Source organism: Carassius auratus, chromosome 3 (assembly GCF_003368295.1).
Source record: "Carassius auratus strain Wakin chromosome 3, ASM336829v1, whole genome shotgun sequence".
Taxonomy (NCBI): Eukaryota; Metazoa; Chordata; class Actinopteri; order Cypriniformes; family Cyprinidae; genus Carassius; species Carassius auratus.
The window spans coordinates 15579581-15598262 of NC_039245.1; the positions used below are offsets into that span (position 1 = coordinate 15579581).

An 18682-nucleotide genomic window follows, 5' to 3' on the forward strand; every position below is an offset into this window, starting at 1 on the left:
TGTAACTACATCTGTCATTGCTCCTATCTCTTATGAGGCACGAGAAGAAACGGTTTCACCTTCCATTCCTTCTGAAGAAACACCTGAGGATGTAACTACATCTGTCATTGCTCCTACGTCTTATGAGGCACGAGAAGAAACTGTTTCACCTCCATTCCTTCTGAAGAAACACCTGAGGATGTAACTACATCTGTCATTCCTCCTACCTCTTATGAGGCACGAGAAAAAACGGTTTCACCTTCCATTCCTTCTGAAGAAACACATGAGGATGTAACTACATCTGTCATTCCTCCTACCTCTTGTGAGGCACGAGAAGAAACAGTTTCACCTTCCATTCCTTTCTGAAGAAACACCTGAGGATGTAACTACATCTGTCATTCCTCCTACCTCTTGTGAGGCACGAGAAGAAACTGCTTCACCTCCCATTCCTTCTGAAGAAACACCTGAGGATGTAACTACATCTGTTATGTTTCCTAACTCTTATGAGGCCCGAGAAGAAACTGTTTCACCTGTCATTCCTTCTGAAGAAACACCTGAGGATGTAACTACATCCATCATTCCTCCTACCTCTTATGAGGCACGAGAAGAAACGGTTTCACCTTCCATTCCTTCTGAAGAAACACCTGAGGATGTAACTACATCTGTCATTCCTCCTACCTCTTGTGAGGCACGAGAAGAAAACTGCTTCATCTCCCATTCCTTCTGAAGAAACACCTGAGGATGTAACTACATCTGTTATGTTTCCTAACTCTTATGAGGCACGAGAAGAAACTGTTTCACCTGTCATTCCTTCTGAAGAAAACACCTGAGGATGTAACTACATCCATCATTCCCCCTACCTCTTATGAGGCACGAGAAGAAACTGTTTCACCTGCCATTCCTTCTGAAGAAACACCTGAGGATGTAACTACATCTGTCATTCCTCATACCTCTTATGAGGCACGAGAAGAAACTGCTTCACCTCGCATTCCTTCTGAAGAAACACCTGAGGATGTAACTACATCCATCATTCCCCCTACCTCTTATGAGGCACCTGTAGAAACAACTTCACCTGTCATTCCTCCAGCCTTTGAAGACGAACCCGAAGACACATTTACACCTGTTATTTCTCCTACTTCTGATGAGGCAGAGCTTGTCTATCCCCAGGATGTCCCGCAGAGCATGGACACTTATAAAGATGACAATGTAATGTCTCAGCTGGATGCTGAAGTAGACTTGGTCAGTCTGGAGGTGCCAGTGCCTGCTGTGTCTCCCCTGGGCACAACAGTACTGTCCCCACCATCCTCTCCCACTAGCTCACCATCCATGCCAGTTGAGCTCCCAAGTTCAGTTCCCTTCCGGAGCATGGAGGGTCTATCTGAGCCATGGGCACAGAGCTCTTCACTGTACTCCAGCTCTGTAACCATAGAGAACCAGGAGCAGGATATGGAAAGAGAGCCTAATGAAGAAAGTGAACAGGATGATGAAAAAGATCAGGATGATATACAGATGCCCTCTGCTGCAGAGAATGTGATAGAAGACTTTAATCTGATGGGCTCCACTAGTGGGGATCACATCAGAAATGCAGCTCCTGTCTCCCCCTTGAAAGAACAAGAAGAGGCAGTGGAGAAAGCTGAAGAAGAAATTAATGAAGACAATGATGAGGAGGAGGAGGAGGAAGAGAAAGAGGAGGAAGTAGAAGCATTAAAAGAGATTGGCATAAAGGAACCTGTGCCCCAAACAGAGAAAGAAGTTTACTCTAAAAAGGGGGTGGAAGATTTTGCCAGCTCTGACTGGGGTACGATGCAATCAGATGAAATGTACAACAGTAATAAACATGACTCAAAAGCGACATCTCCTTTTAATGCTGAAGACAGCTGCAGTGCTAAAGATACAGATGACTTCATCATAACTGAGGCATATAGGGAACAGCCATTCACAGGGCCTCCTGGAATCCAGTCATTTGGTAGTGAAGATGAGGAAGAGGATGAGGAAGAAGAGCATTTGAAGGAAAACATGGATCTGGCATTAGAGCATGATGATGAACATCTCAAACAACAGAAAGACTTAGAGGAAGCAGATGAAGATGTGGAGATGGTACGAAGAGTCATGGCTGAGAGTGGACTTGGGGTTCATAGAGATGATGGTAATGAAGACGAAGATGATGATGATTACAGAGATGAGAGTGATCTAATTCTCAACAGTATGGGTCACACTGCTCAAGCAACATCTATGCCTTTGACAGCAGCATGGAGTAATTCCAATCAATTCTCTGATCCCTGTGCCCAGCCTTCTTTCCCCCTGTCAGATTCAAGAGTTCAAGATCCAGACACACTAGCCAAATTCCCAGCCGACCTTGACACAATACCCACATTCTCATCTGAACCAGATACACCACCCAAATCCCCATCTGAGGCTTTTCTGGACACAAGTCCACCCCTGATTCAGACCTTTGAACCTCAACCTGACATCCAAGAGGAGACCTGTATCTCTGTCTTATTGGAGTCGGGTATCTTGGCTCCTCCTGCCACTGGAATGTTACAGTCCAGCACCCTCAGTGGAACAGTGGCTGCCCATAGCAGCAGTGAGACCAGCACACCTGAAGAGCTTGTAGATTATGACAGCAGCTCAGGTGTAGAATCCCGATCAGACAAGCAGCAGACGCCAGTCCCTGCCATGCATACAGACATGGAGCAGGACCTAGGTATTCACCTTGAGAGAGGTGATGGGGAAGAGGAAGAGGCAGAAACACTGCCAGCTGATGAAGTACTGGGTGATGCCGCAACAGCACCAGCCTCTGTACCATCATCACCATCAACCTCCTGTGATGAAGCCAGTGATACAGAGGGTGAGATGCAAATCAATGACCCCGAAGTTGCGGTTGATGACAATGCCAAAGTCCCCCACAACCTCACTGCCCTGGAGGAAGATGAGGAGGCTCCTGAACAGATTGGAGAGGAAGATGGTGATACTCCTCAGTCAGCCAACTCTGTGGCCTCCTATGGTTATGACTGCTCCGCATCCATCTCCAATGCCCACTCTATGGCTGAAAGCTGTGGAAAGAGTCCAGGCATATTTAGCCTGGAAAATGAAGAGCAGCTTCCAGAAGAGGCCAAGGATCCTTCTTTCATCAAGGAACTCACCCTGCCAGCAGCTACCGCCTACAGTGATGACTTCTTGGGCTGCCCAGTGGATTTATTGCCTATCAGCGAGCCCACAGAGAGGGATGCTGGGTTTAACGAGCACTACATGCTGTGCAGTAAGACAGACCCAGGTGCGATGGAGGAAATGGATCCTGAGTCCCCTATGCACCTATCACCCCAACACGGGGACGATTCTGACAGTCAGCCACCATACTACTCTGCTATATGTGATAAGACTGATAACTTTCTGGCAGGTAATGTATAAAGTCCCTCTTTTGGAATCTACCTTGTCTACCCCAAACTCCACGCTTCCACCCTGTGTCCTTCGTTTCTTCCAAATGTGGGATTAATAAGCAAAGAAATGAATAGAAACACGTAATAGAAGGTGGAAAGAAAAGAAGAGCCATCAGGTGAGGGATAATAGCTTTGTCTGAACTGCTCTCTTTTCTTCTATTACCACGGTGATGGTTATGATTGTATGGCTTAAATTTCTGTATGTACAGTAGCTATTCTCATTTTCTATTAGAATGTACTTTTTAAATAACACTGTGTTTCATGGAACCCCTGAACCTGCAATGTTAGACTAAGTTAAGTTGATGTCCTTTAATGAAAGGACAAAAATGCAAAAAAATAAACACACTTAGTGGACTCTAACTACCTTTGTATTTATCCTACTGTTTTTACCAATCAAATGTAATTTGTTTTATACTTTTTTCTTCTTTTTTTATTTGATTTGTTAAGATCCCTGTCTTACCTTAATGTTTGTACACACATCAGTTTTCCTGCACTGTAAAAGTAGCTTTACTGGCTTTTAAAATGTACTCCAGCTTTCTCTTTTAAAAATTGCTCCAGCACTAACTGTTTTAGCATTAAATACAGGTTAAATATTCTCCAGAATCTTTTCACTCTCACAGTGTTTGACATAGGGAGGTGAATGATTGTTAGATGGCAAGTCATACTTAATTTTTGGTTGTCTTTTGTTAGATTTGAGCTACTGCTGCCTATTTTGGTGAAGGATAACATTGATTCTCATTGGCACGTATCTTAAGTGTTTTAAAGTACTAGGCTCAGATTTATCTGGATTCTTTCATTTACAGTTGTAAACTTTGGACTTCGGAACAGACTAAACATTTCTGTTAATGAAAATTGAAGTGTTTTCCTGCAATTGTAAATCTTAAGATGATGCTCACAGGTCAGTGTACTGTGAGTACTGGGACATTTCTACAAGAATTGGAAGTACATATGTAACCAATTAAGAATTTAATTTTGCTAATAATCCAGACATGATCCAGGGTTGTTGAAATTAATGATTCACAATCAATCGTTTTTCCCCGAATTCCATTAAACATTATTGCAAAGCTGTCTGTTCCTGTTTGGTTTTTTTTATTTTGAGTGGCTTGATGGTCTGTTCTCATCTGAGTGCTCCTTTGGTTTTTGATTTTGAACAGATATCTACTGAAATGGTGTTTATTCCAGATGTATTTTTGATTAAATGACAGTCAGTGCTCATTGTCTATGATCCCTTTTTACTAAAGCATTTCATGCCCCCTAAACTCAACATCAGGACCCCACCCTGAAAGCCCAGCACAACAAGGTTGCATGGTATCTCAAGGAGTTGGTTAACTGGTTTCAAGAAATGCCTGTTGTCATCATCATGCATTAAAGCATAAACACAAACTCAACACAAAAATTCAAAATCCTCCCTGAATATTAATTTGTTTTTGGGTGTGCCAGGGAATCTTTTTTCCCCTCCTCTTAGTATGGAATCTCATCTCATCTCATCTCTACTTCCTTTTTTGTTTCACCCACCTGCCCTCAAAAATAGTCATTTTACATCAAAAACATCTGGAGGAGAATTAGCCAAAGGACAACTTATTCTTGATTTAGAATCAGTTTATCTCCTTGTCTCTGTTTTGAAATATATCTGTTTCAGGTCATTTGTCTGAACTTTAATTTATGCTGTTTTAAAATCATATGTGGCAGATGGGGTATGTTGAGAAAATAAATAACTTTTTTTCAAGTTTAGGTCATCCACACTTTTTTGTTGATGTATGTATTTATGTATAATCTATGCTTTAAAAATGTCCTATATTAATGGAATTTAATAATTATTTAATTTACATTTTATTTTGTTTAGATTCTTTAATGTATTACTATATTTGTCTTTTTATATATACAGGTGCATCTCAATAAATTAAAATGTCATGGAAAAGTTCATTTGTTTCAGTAATTCAACTCAAAATGTGAAACGTGTATTAAATCAATTCAGTGCACACAGACTGATGCAGTTTAAGTATTTGGTTCTTTTGGCTCACATTTAACAAAAACCCACAAATTCACTATCTAAAAAAATTTGAATATGGTGACATGTCAATCAGCTAATCAAGTCAAAACACCTGCAAATGTTTCCTGAGCATTTAAAAATGGACTCTCAGTTTGGTTCACTAGGTTACACAATCATGGAGAAGAGTGCTGATCTGACAGGTGCTCAGAAGACATTGACACCGGAGGGTAAGCCACAAACATTCATTGCTAAAGAAGCAGAGTGTTGTATCCAAACATGTTAACAGAAAGTTGAGTGGAAGGAAAAAGTGTGGAAGAAAAAGATGCACAACCAACGAGAGAACCACAGCCTTATGAGGATTGTCAAGCAAAATGTATTCAAAAATTTGAGTGAACTTCACAAGGAATGCACTGAGGCTGGGGTCAAGGCATCAACAGACGTGTCAAGGAATTTGCTCAACCACAGACAATTTCAGAGGCGTCTTACCTGGGCTAAGGAGAAGAAGAACTGGACAGTTGCCCAGTGGTCCAAAGTCCTCTTTTCAGATGAGAGCAAGTTTTGTATTTCATTTCGAAACCAAGGTCCTTGAGTCTGGAGGAAGGGTGGAGAAGCTCATAGCCCAAGTTGCTTGAAGTCCAGTGTTAAGTTTCCACTGTCTGTGATGATTTGGGGTGCAATTTCATCTGATGGTGTTGGTCCATTGTGTTGAGCAATTTTGGAGTACTACATGCTTCCTTCTGCTGACCAGCTTTTTGAAGATGCTGATTTCATTTTCCAGCAGAATTTGGCACCTGCCCACACTGCCAAAAACTCCCAAAAGTTGGTTAAATGACCATGATGTTGGTGTCCTTGACTGGCCAGCAAACTCACCAGACCTGAACCCCAGAGAGAATCTATGGACTATTGTCAAGAGGAAAATCTGAGAAACAAAAGACCAAGCAATGCAGATGAGCTGAAGGCCACTGTCAAAGAAACCTGGGCTTCCAGACCACCTCAGCAGTACAACTAACTTATCACCTCCATGCCACGCCGAATTGAGCCAGTAATTAAGCAAAAGGAGCCCCTATCAGGTACTGAGTACATGTACAGTAAATTAACATACTTTCCAGAAGGCCAATAATTCACAAAAAAAGTTGTATTGGTCTTATGAAGTGTTCTAATTTGTTGAGATTTGTTGAGAATTGGTTGGTTTTTGTTAAATGTGAGCCAAAATCATCACAATTAAAAGAAGCAAAGACTTAAACTACTTCAGTCTGTGTTCACTGAATTTAATACACAAGTTTTACAATTTGAGTTGAATCACTGAAATGAACTTTTGCATATTACCAATTTACATTTTGTTAAACATTTGTGCAGTATAAAACAGTCACTTATATACTTTTCTTACATTTTTAGCCAAGTTAATGTTCAAAAGAATCAGGCCCTCTGCAACCCAGTGAAATTCTTGGATTGGTTCAAATATGGCATCTCACTAAAGCCCAAATCACAATGCGCATTGAATCTGGAAAATTGCTGCATTGCCTTCTGTGTGAACACTAACATGTCCCAGGATTGTTCCCGTGAACGGTCCCGGAATGCGGACCTAACATTGCAGGATCAGTCCGGGAATGAGCCCCGTGTGAACAAAAGCCAGGACCAATGGCGTAAAAGGTGTGTCCATAGTGATGACGCACTTTTACCCAGTGTTTTGAAGGCAGATCAACATTCACAATGAAAAAATATGTGCAAATTAATGAAAGGTTTTTTGCACCGTTAAAATAATTGTAATCAGAAGTACTGAGCTATTCTGGTAAATCTCACTGGTGGGCTCTTATTGGTTAAAACAGGTGATTTTCTGTTTTAACACTGTAGACTGAATATTTCTCGAAAGGAATATTTTATAGGGATGCACGATGTTGGATTTTGGCCGATATTCGATATGCCGATATTTTCAAAATAATTTTGGCCGATACCGATATATATACAAATTTTTCGCTTGATATATTTACATTTTAATTTTACTGAAGAGAAATCCATGTATCTCTTCTGTACTGATTCTACCATAAAGGTATTATTTTACAAATGTAGACAGACATTCACATCTGAAAAACAGATCAATTATTTCACTTGGAGAATATCGGTTTGGCTCATCGGCAGAAATATTCATATCGGCCGATACCGATGATGGTCATTTTAAGCTTTTATCGTCCGATCTTTATGTTGTGCCGATATTATCGTGCATCCCTAATATTTTAAGTTAAATACAAGCTCTTTCCACAGCTTCTCTTGCAGCAGTTGACCACTTGTCCCATATAAATTTTTGTTTTTAAATTGCAGTATTTTATTTTTTTTATAATCAATGGCATGCCACAGATACAGAAGTAAATTCAAAATATTCTTTACATGATGGTTTACTAGTTTTTAAAAATACCCTGTTGTGTTTACAGGAAAGGTGTGTGGGAAAACTTGATTCCTTCATTAAGAGTTCTGTCTAATTTGTTATTTGGTTTATGTTTTCTTTTATTGTCTGCATGTTCCTCTTTCTGTCTGTGCTTTTCCTCTGTTCCTGTTTGGTCACACCCTTTCTTTATAGCAAATGCCTCTGTCTGTAAACACATGTTGCAAGTGCTCTTGACTGTCCACAGGGAAACCCAGGAACGCTCTACAGACTGGTGAGCACCAGATTTCACTGATCCAACAGGAGAATGGTAACTATCCAAGGCTAACCCAAGAGCTGAATGACAATAACCACCTTGCTCCTCTGCCAAACAACCACAGGCAACTGCAGCAGCCACAGCCTCGTATCAATGTTCAACATGTTGATCCTCCTCCGAGGATCCCACAGACTCCATTGGTGCCTGATGTGCACCTGCGAAGGCTAGAGCAGCACCAGCTACAGTTGCGGCACATTCGGCGACGCCAGGAACAGGAACGGCTGCAATGGCTGTATCTGGAGGAAGAAAGGCAGCGGCAGGAGCAGCAAAGGTCATTGGATAGGCAACGTCGAGAACTGCTTCAGTTACAACTACAACAGCAGCAGCAGGAACACAGACTCCGCCGACAGCTCCTGCAACGGCAGCTTGAGATGGAGCAGCAACAGAGACTCAAACATCAGTCACAGGTGAAAAGGCAGCTGAAGGGGCAACCATGTCTCCAGTCATCTTCATATGGACTCTGCACCATCTATGAGGCCATGGAGACCAGTGAGGAGGAAGAAGGGGATGCTGGATCTACCGCCAACCATGGTTCACCCAACCAGACAGGCTATTCCATCCCGACAGACCTACCCCTTAGAGTGGACAATGGAAACCTTCGCCGACCACCTCCACAGGAACTGGACTGGAACACAAAACTGGACATGGTCCAGCAGCTTATTAACGAGACTATGCTTCTGGCCGGGGAGGATGGCTGTCTTCCACTCCTGTACCTACCTGGGCAGCGAGGGGGCATCCTCAGCCCTCTAGAGAGCAGCATGTGGCCAAAAATCATGTCCCACTTCGACTGCTCCACCGCAACAGTGGCCTCTATCAGTTGTTACTCCCCCAGCAGTCAGGCCGGTTCCCTACAGGGTGACTGGACTGTGGTGGAACTGGACACACATCACTGACAGTCTGAACACCATTCAACCCAGCATGTGCACTAATTAAACAATCACTAATTATCAATCACCTATCCAAAACTATTATAGAAAACACTAAGCTCTAAGCACAAATGTATCCTACAAGCCTTCTAATCGGGTCTCTTGTGTTCTAGTTTATCCATTCTGAATGCAGTCATTTTGAGTCTTCAGTATGCAAGCACATTCCTGAAAATCTGGGTTTCTTTGTAGTTTGAAACCATTCATCCATTCATCATTTTGCTTGAACAATCATACATTTAAAAATATTTAAACCTTTATCAATGGTATTTTATTAATTACATGCCTGTAGGATTTCAACTACTACTACTTTCCTGTTTTTTTTTGTCCATATTGTAAATGATTGTGAAGGAGAAAAATGTTGCTTTAATCTTCCATCAAAATGTAAGAACCAACTCCACATTTGAAATGACTTTTCTTTTTAGCTGATGTATTAGGCCATGTGGATTACGAGTTAATGAACATTGGATTACGAGATGCTAAACAACAGCCAAATAGTTAATTAGATATTGTTTAAGCTGTTTCCCAACCCTGTTCCCCAATAGTTTGGACGTCTCCATTATATGACCCATCCATGTAAAGGTTTGCTGTTTCCGCTAATGTACTGATTTAGCTGTGTTTGATTAAATAGTGTGACAATACCCTTTTCCCAGACATGACCTGGCCAGGATTTCTATATTGCCTAAAAATATTGTGTTATGGGTAATGTTTTGTTGTTGTCTAAGAACTCTTGACCTCACATGGCTTCAGACAGAGCTACTCTGCTTGCCATTCTCCTCTGGAGAGGGGGATTTCAGCTGTGGGGGAAACTCTTGTCTCCCAACATTCCTGAACCATTACCTCATTTCCTGGGTCCTTGTTGAGTCAATGGGTTTCCTGGGTTACTGATGATGTTGTGGCAACTACAAAAAAGGAGGTGTCTAAAAGACACATGAGGGAGAGAAGGAGTGAAGGAAGTGTATATACTGAGAGAGAGAGAATGTTCTCTACTCTACGAAAAACACAAAGCTATCGAAACTGAGCTGTTTGTTGTCAATGCCATCAATGTGACTTTTTTAGATGCTGTGGAGGGTGTATTTTTTTATATAGAGTTAGATGTACAATATCTGATGGAGGATTCGTCGTTGAGTGTGTGCCTGTTGGCAAAATCTACTAATAGTAATAAAATAATTAGTATTTCTGTTATATTCTCTACAGCACTTTAGTAATCCAATTTCTGTATTTTTGTTCATTTTTGTTTGTGTCTTGTCTTCCACGTTTAGAAAGGTTACATTTTTTGGCTGAAGACTAGACCTGTTGCACTAGCGCCACCTACAGAAGATGAATCATAAAAATAAATTGATGCTGTGCTGGTTTCTTAGGACAAACCAATTTATTTATTTGTATATTTAAGGAAACAATCATCATATGCAACAGTTAAATGTACTTTCTGAGTTAAGTTGATATAAGTAATTATTATTACTGAAAGATATATTGTAATTGTATATTATAGAAAATGGTTGTAGTTTTTTTCTCTATATTAAAATCATAAGTGCAGTGATGATACATGAATTAGATACAACCACATATATACGATGTATTTCCTTTTCCTCGTTTTTTTTTTAGAAAAACAGTAATATCTGAACCATTTAATTGAGGATTTAAAAATGGAGGACTGGAAGCATGTAGTATCATTTGACTTATGAATCTATTTTCGGTTTATTAAAGATAACAAGTAATTAGCTGCAGAGTTGATTACGTTGGAAGAAAGACAAACTTATTAAACTTAATTATTCAATGAAATATATATTTCTAGAGACATTTTTATATTTAAGGAATTTATAATGAGATTTCACGTTTGAAATAGTTGCCATTATTGGTGAAGGTTGCACGTTTGGATTTATAACCAACATTTATTCTAATATTTCACTCACCTTTTTTGTCCTCCAGCTCCTCTGTGTCCTGATTGCAAGTGCAGTAGTCAATCATCAATCATACACTTCTCAAAAGTAGCTACAGTGAATAAAACATGTAGGCTATTTCTAACAATCATAAGAGGTTTACGCTAACTCTAGCCTGTAGTTTGTGCTTGCAGTAGGTTATTTTGCTATCAGCCAAAGCTAAGCTAGATTAACTTTCTCGATCGTCTTGACTGGCTGGATGTGGTATAAATAACAATGCTATATGAACAAACCTTACTGTGGACAATAAATATCCCATTTGAGGAAAGCAGGAAAGTATTTTTCCAGTAAGTCAGACGGTTTTGGCTTTAGCTTGTGAAGTCCGCGCGCGCGAGCACCACTTGACAAGAACGGTTAACCAATCACAGTGCTTAATTATTCAAACACTCAGGTTTAATGTTTTTTTTTAATCATATTTATTAATTTAAACAGGTGTATTAATTTAACATGCATGTTTAGGTTTATTATAGCTATATTTTAATATCTGGATATTTACGTTTCCGTTTGAAGTACAGAAAATATATTTTATTTATTTTTAAATCAGTTAAACTGTTTTAAACTGTCAAATTATGCTTAATTTTGACTGGATTGTGTACTATTAAATAGCCTATAATTCACATACACAAATAATAATAAATTATTTAACATTCCTATAGCTATGTGAAAAATAATAACGGCACCTTTGCTGGTGTGGGTATTTTAAAGTTTCTTTTAAAAACTCTTACAACGACGGCGTCAGTGTGGTCCACAGGGGGGCGCACTTTCAAACTTGACCAAGACAGTAGACAAGTTGAACCCTCAAATAGGCCTAAACGCTTGTTATTCAGTGTGTGTAAGGAAAGCAATTCATTACACAATCGCCGGTGGAATCTTGGATGATTTGCATTTTGCAGAATGCGTAATAAACAACATTACAGCTCACTGATTCGAAAGGGACGTTTCAAGTCTACAACTCACCCAAAGTTCTGCTCGACCAAGATGACGTGCATTTCAACCAGATTTTTATTATAGGACGACGATCTTATTATGAAAGCAGTTATGTTATGCCAGGTGATTGCTGAATTTGACTTAACAGGAAGCTTAACAAGTGTGATTAGACGATTAAAGTGAAAACGAAAGCGTTCTGTTTGTACGCCGGACACAGACGTCCATCACATGACCGCGCTCCGGTGCGCGCGGGCGGCTGGTCGAGCGCGCCACCGAAGCTCGAGATCTCCGGGTGACGGTTCCTGCGCGTGCTGAAGTCTCATCACAGAATAACGGGGGCAGGACGCTCCTGATGAACCTCTCTCTCTTCAGCAGTGAAGCTTACCGGGATCGTTATGCTTTCTTTCAGGTTTCGATTTGCTCTGTAGATTCCGAAGATGTAGCCTACTTTAAAGAGTTTAATTTTGGACTCCATCATTTATCCAGTAGGATATATTAATACCTGTCCCAGACGCAAGAGAAACAACTTTCCATTGTTCATAATGCTGCACACTCATGAACGCGATCCAATCTAGACCAGGCGACTAATAAAACTAATTCATCTGTTTCATCATCTGTTCACGCGGGGAGTTTTGCAGACATGGCCCGGTGGATTTGATCTGTATGACCGCGCAACAGGACGCAGTTCACCGCCTCTGCTTCATCACTATGTTGGGTATGACGCGCTGTTGGTGAAACTGAAGCTGTTCAGGTGAGAAGCATCGTCATCTCCGCTCCCTGACACCTGAGATGGCCCTCAGCATCACCGGCTCCATGCGTGTAAGTTTAGACCATCTGTCGCTGTGCATGAGATGCTTTAATGCACTGCACATAATCTATTGTTTATTAATGTGTGCGCGCGCCTGCTGTCTTAAAAGCTGCTCGAGTGCTTCAGGAAAATGACACTGAAGACAGAATGAACGTGTTCCGCTGTCTCTTTCTTGCTTACTTAGTACAGGAAGTGAAAAATGTGTTCATTATCATGCTTTAAACATCAGGAAATATTAGGCAGTGTTGGGAAGGAGACTTTGGAAATGCAATAGAATACAGATTAAAGTTACACTGTTTAAAATGCAATAAGTAATGTAACGTTTTCTATTAATTTATTAAACCAATGTAACTTGTTATATCTGATTACTTTTCTGAATGTCTAATGAGTGTTTTCAACTGGGGTTAACACTGACTACTGTCAGACTTTCACAGTCCTTCATTGCTCGAATTAAAATTGTAATAATTTAATTTAAAAAGCACATCCACCATCAGACTTTAGCAGCTCTTTCTATACTTCTATACTCAAATACAGATTTAAAATCATAACAAGATATAGTTTAATAACTGACAGGAAACACTGGCATCTAACAATGTGCATCTAACGTGCAGAAACCTAAATAGTAAATAAAACAGTTATCAAACAAGCATGTGTACAGAACTCCTAAACTGCTGTTTCATGTTTAAGAGCAGTTAATGCAATTTGGGAAAGAAGTCAATCAAATCTGGATTCGTGAAAATATTCAGATGTAACCCCCTTTTACTTCATGTTTTTATTTTTTGTAACTGTAACCGGTCTTTAAGTGTTCTCGTGCTGGATTTTAGACTGTAAATAAGAGTAAGGCACGAGGCAATAAGCGTTCAGCAGCTGTTGTGATTGCTGTAAATATAACTGTAACGATGGCTTGTCTAGAGTTTCAGGAGAATATCTCAGGAATAACTGAACTGGTTTCTCTCTGGTGGTCATCTGTTGTGCAGAAAGCTTTGGATTTAACATGTCTGATGTTGGACGGTCTTTCTTTATTGTGGTCATCATAGGAATAATACAGGCTGGATTATAAAAACCCTAAATAGTTCTCCAAAGGAACCAAAGTCGTGTAGGACTCTTACTGCTGTATGCAACAGAAAATCAGGGCTCTCTGTAGCATTGATGTTTCAGCTTCATCCACGGAAGAATTAAAAATTAAACAGCGCAGATGAGGAACTGAATCAGCTGGTCTGGCTGGTTTAGCTGTTCTCTGTCTATACGCTACGTCTAAGGCTTTAGACTCGTTTCTAATGTTTCAGCACAAACGTCAAACTGACCTGATGGTCCATTCAAGATTACTGCAAATGCATTTAGCTTTACTAGTGCCCTGCTGTTGTCATGTTTGCATTCTGAGTGCAGTCTGAAATGCATCAGCATGAGGCTTTTAAGTGTTGCCACAAGAGGCGCTACACAGTTTTCAAGCATTTAAAAGCAATGGGTCAAACTGACCAACACAACAGGAAGGTTAAGTGTGTTAAATGGCACATTGCTCGCAATCACGTCTGTTTTCGTGTACGTGTATGGTACGTTTCTGCCTGTGAGATTTATCCGAGAGATGTTTGTGTAACCATCCCTTGATCCTTTTAGCCTGGACTTGTCCTTCTTCACCCCCTGCTTTTGCAGCTCTTTAGATGCATTAAAGCTCATTGCACAAAATCAATAACCTGCTGTGGGTCGTTTGCTAAAACAGTTGCCCAAATGATTTCTTCTGTGAGCAGAGCAGGAATCAGCCCTAATGCCCTCGGGCTCGTGATTGGAGAGAAATGCCTTCAGGTGACTTGAAGTCAAATCCCCCACCTTCTGTTTACATTACAAGAGAAACATGAGCGCCATCCAAACGTAATGAGAGACAGAGATGTTTTGACAACACTTCTGACCACCTCATTTGGAACCAATGTTGTATATTTGCACATGATGCAAATTTCCTCACCCTTGTTTTTGTGTTGATGCCAAAGTAGACTTTAAAGAAGTGAACTAATATATATCGTCATACATCCCCAACTGATTAATTGCAGTATAAGACAACAATTCTCTGAAATGCTATGTAATTATGCAAAGAAAAAAATTCAATAATTTGAATAAATCTGAATATAGGATCGAGCCAGGTTAAAATTTCTTGTTTGATTTTTGATGACATATTATAGTTAATTTATTTTAGTTTTCTATTTTTAACTTGCTACACATTTAGAAAAACAGTAATCAGAATGTTTCAAAATGTACTGTCTTGCCTTAAAGAGATAGTTTAATAAAAATGTTATTATTGTTCACTTTCATGTTGCTCCAAACCTGTAGGACTTTCTGTTTTTCGGAGAATTTAAAATAATGTTCACATTGTTGTAGATGGTGGTTGGCAACGGTCAAGCTCCTAAAATGACAAACAAGCTCCTTAAAAGTATCATAACAGTAGTCGTTATGAAGACGTGTTAATTTTGGATAACATAAAATGAATAGTCATACAGGTTTGGTGCATGTCACAGCAGTGATAACAAAGTAAGAGCATCGTGTAAAGCAAATATTCATCATGATCTGGGTCAGAGATGATGTAAATGTAATCAGCTTTTCTTTTAATACAATTTGGTGAATTATTATCCCTTTCTGTTCTGCGGTAAATCCTGAAGAGTCCAGAAGCACACAGGCTGTCCTTCAGTGAGTGATGGGTTATTAATGTTATTAATGTTATGAATCTAACCCATAGAGTCTTAATAACACACAGGAAGTGATGTCAGATGCTGCACACTTCAGCTTGTTTGACAGATTCAGGATAAACCCATGTTTTTACATTTCTATCCATGTGTTTTTATGTGTGATTTTGGTTAAAATACTGGATGGAAATGCCAAGATGCAAATAAAATCTTAAAGTGCAGATCAAAATTGTATGCACATTGTATTTTGCACAAGTTTATTTCACAATCTAGCTTCTGTCTGCCCTTTTATCCACAGATTCCTTGGCTTTCTAAGAAGCTAAATAAATTAGGAAGGGTTTAGTCTCTGGGTATTTGTGAGTCTTTGGTGCACTTGTTTAATGTTAACAGCACTTTGCATGACATCCTCAAGAGTGATATCAGGAAGGAATTCGGCAAACGAGATGCACAGAGCGAAAATATTAGCAATTAATCTGAAAATACTTTCAGTTTTTAACATATTTGAGATGTTGTGCTTCTTTTAATAGACCCTTTTTAAATTATTTGTATCTTACTGTTTGTTTTTCACATTGCTGTGCTTGGTTTTTCATAACTCACATTCAGTTCTGCACCTGCTAATGCTAATTGTTTTGGCTTGTTTACTTTGACCTGCAGTCTCTCTGGCATCATTAGTTGAGTCACTAATAAATCTGCAAAAATACCGAATAGCTGAAGCTTTCCAGAAGTTTGTGTGTGAATGCAGATGTTGACGGCGGACTCTTAATGTGGCTCTGAATACTACATCTGTCTGCAGCAGATTTAGTCATGATTGTGTCTGATTGCTTTCTGAACGCTGATGGTCTGTGTCTGAAACGAGATATAACTGAAGCTTTTACATCTCAAATCTTAATAAAATTGTATTGAGAGAGTAGTTTTATTGTTATTGAGTCATCAGAATTTTTTATTTTATGAAGGCTATATAATTTTTTCAAACAGCTCTCATATAGAGATGTTTCACCATTCAATCGATACAAATGTAGTCCTGTCTCTTTTTTCTTCGGTAAATAAATATGGTTTTGTACTGAAATGTGTCACATTATTGAAGTAAAATGCATTTGCATTTCACATCGGCATTAGAAGAATTAAAAGGTTCGAAGCTTCATGCTAAACTTAAATTCACATAACATCTGCTATTCAGAACATCTGGGTTTTATATATACATACACACATATATAAATGCACTCACACTTATATACAGTATGTATATAGTGTGTCGTGGCGTGGAGTCGATCAGTCTGTGTCACTGCTGAGGTGTTATTGAAGCCCAGGTTGCTCTGATAGCTCTTCAGCTCCTCTGTATTGTTTGTGAGATTTTACATAGTTTCTCTGTGAGGTTCAGGTCTGGTGAGTTGGATGGCCAATCACAGTAAAAAGCACAGTAGTATCATGGTCATCAAACCACTTGGAAGTGGTTTTGAAACTGTGGGCAGATGCAAAAGTCCTGCTGCAAAATTAAATCAGCATCTCCATAAAGCAAATGGAAGCATAAAGTGCTCAGAAGTCTCCGGCTTCAGTCCACTGCTTGTGAAGCTCTGCCAAATTCTTGAATCACCTTTTCCTGACAATCTTCCCAAGGCTGTGGTCATCCCTGTTACTTGTTCACCTTTTCCTACCTCACTTTTTACTTCCAGTCAACTTTCTATAAATATATGTCGATACAGCACTCTGTGAACAGGCAGGCAATCAATTGCCCTTAGGGGACATAAAGAAAGAAAGAAAGAAAGAAAGAAAGAAAGAAAGAAAGAAAGAAAGAAAGAAAGAACAGCTAGCGCTATCAGCAATCTTGTGGAGGGTGTTGATGATTGTAGATCACATTGTAGTTGCATGTTTTAAACTTGCTCAAGAGGTACCCAGTATATATACTCAAGATTAATCAAACGAATCAAGCTCAAAATGTAATATTAAATATTTTTTAAAATACAGAATTTTTTATTTTCATAAGTTGTAAGTCGTAACCATCAGAATTAAAACAAATAAAAAAACTCTTGAAATATTTCAATTTGTTTGCAATAAATCTAGAATATAAAAATGTTTGTGTTTTTAATGAAATTACAAAAAAAATGACCTTTTCCCTGATATTAAAATTTTTGGAGATGCACCTGTATATATATATATATGTATATATATATATATATATATATATATATATATATATATATATATATATATATATATATATATAGTATGTTAAAACAGATGCACTGAATAGTGTTGAGTTAGACTTAGCATGATTTAAGTGGTTTTCTGAGATCCGTTAATGGGATTTTTATCTTTCTCAGCAGCAAGAGTCCTTCTGCTAATTCAGTTTTTATTACATTTAAGTTGTTAGTTGTAGCTGCCAAAAGCACTAAGAGAAATTGATCAGTCCACTCAAAGCTCACTAATGACTTCCCGTCTCTCTCTCTCTCTGTGTGTGTTTAGTGTCTCTCGTCCACACGCACCTTTTATTGATCAGGTGTTGTTTTCACTCAGTGAGACGTGGGGACTAGCAATCATTCAGATCTCTTGAAATCTGACCCATGATACACAAAATAATGAACAGTAAAACAAACCCTGATATTTGATGCTTGTTGCTGGGGTTTCATTTGATTGTTTGCACTGAAATACAAGTGCTATGAGTGTGTGTTTAGGTGGTACGCTAGGTGGTTGACTGTATGTTCTGAATATTACATTCTGAGCATTACAGTATGTTTGCTAGGCAGTTGATGGGATGTTCTTGGTGGTAGTTAGGCAGTTGCAAACATAGATGTGTATAGGTGGATTCCTCATGTTTCTATGAGCCGCTATGCTTAAGCCGTCCAGCGTAATGGAATGTCAAGACCGTGCATCTGCACTGCAACTGTAATTATACACATGTATGAATAATATACTGTATATCTTCAGTAGACTTCAGAAGATGCTTTTGCTAAACTAACTAAAGTCAAAGCTGTTAGCTAACAAGATACTTTAGTTTAAAAACCTGTAATATTGAGTTAATAGATATTAAAAACATACATATTCTTACCTCCAATTTCTTCAGGAATTATAATTTAGACGTTTTTTTGCAACCAGATGCTGCACATTGTTGAAACTCTGAAATATGGATTTTTATTGTGACGACATTGTCGATGTTCTAAGATGCAGTTGCTAGACCTATGATCCTATGAAATCCTTTTTTCTTCTTAAATGATTTTTTCCTTTTTCTTAAATGGTGTTTCAACAGAATTGTAATAATAATTTTAGTTCAGTAAAAAAATTATAATACTAATAACAACAACACAAATAAATGTTTTAGGTT

The 18682-nt window shown here is 39.0% G+C and overlaps 1 protein-coding gene across 1 annotated transcript in view; it reads left to right on the top strand.

The window, feature by feature from the left end:
* Positions 1 to 12070: 12070 nt before the first annotated feature.
* Positions 12071 to 18682, top strand: part of LOC113054812 (serine/threonine-protein kinase N1-like) — a 35032-nt gene continuing 28420 nt past the window's right edge. The window contains exon 1 of the mRNA XM_026220619.1: positions 12071 to 12708. Coding sequence (XP_026076404.1) covers positions 12679 to 12708 — 30 coding nt within the window. The 5' untranslated portion in view covers positions 12071 to 12678. The remainder of the gene's footprint in view (positions 12709 to 18682) is intronic.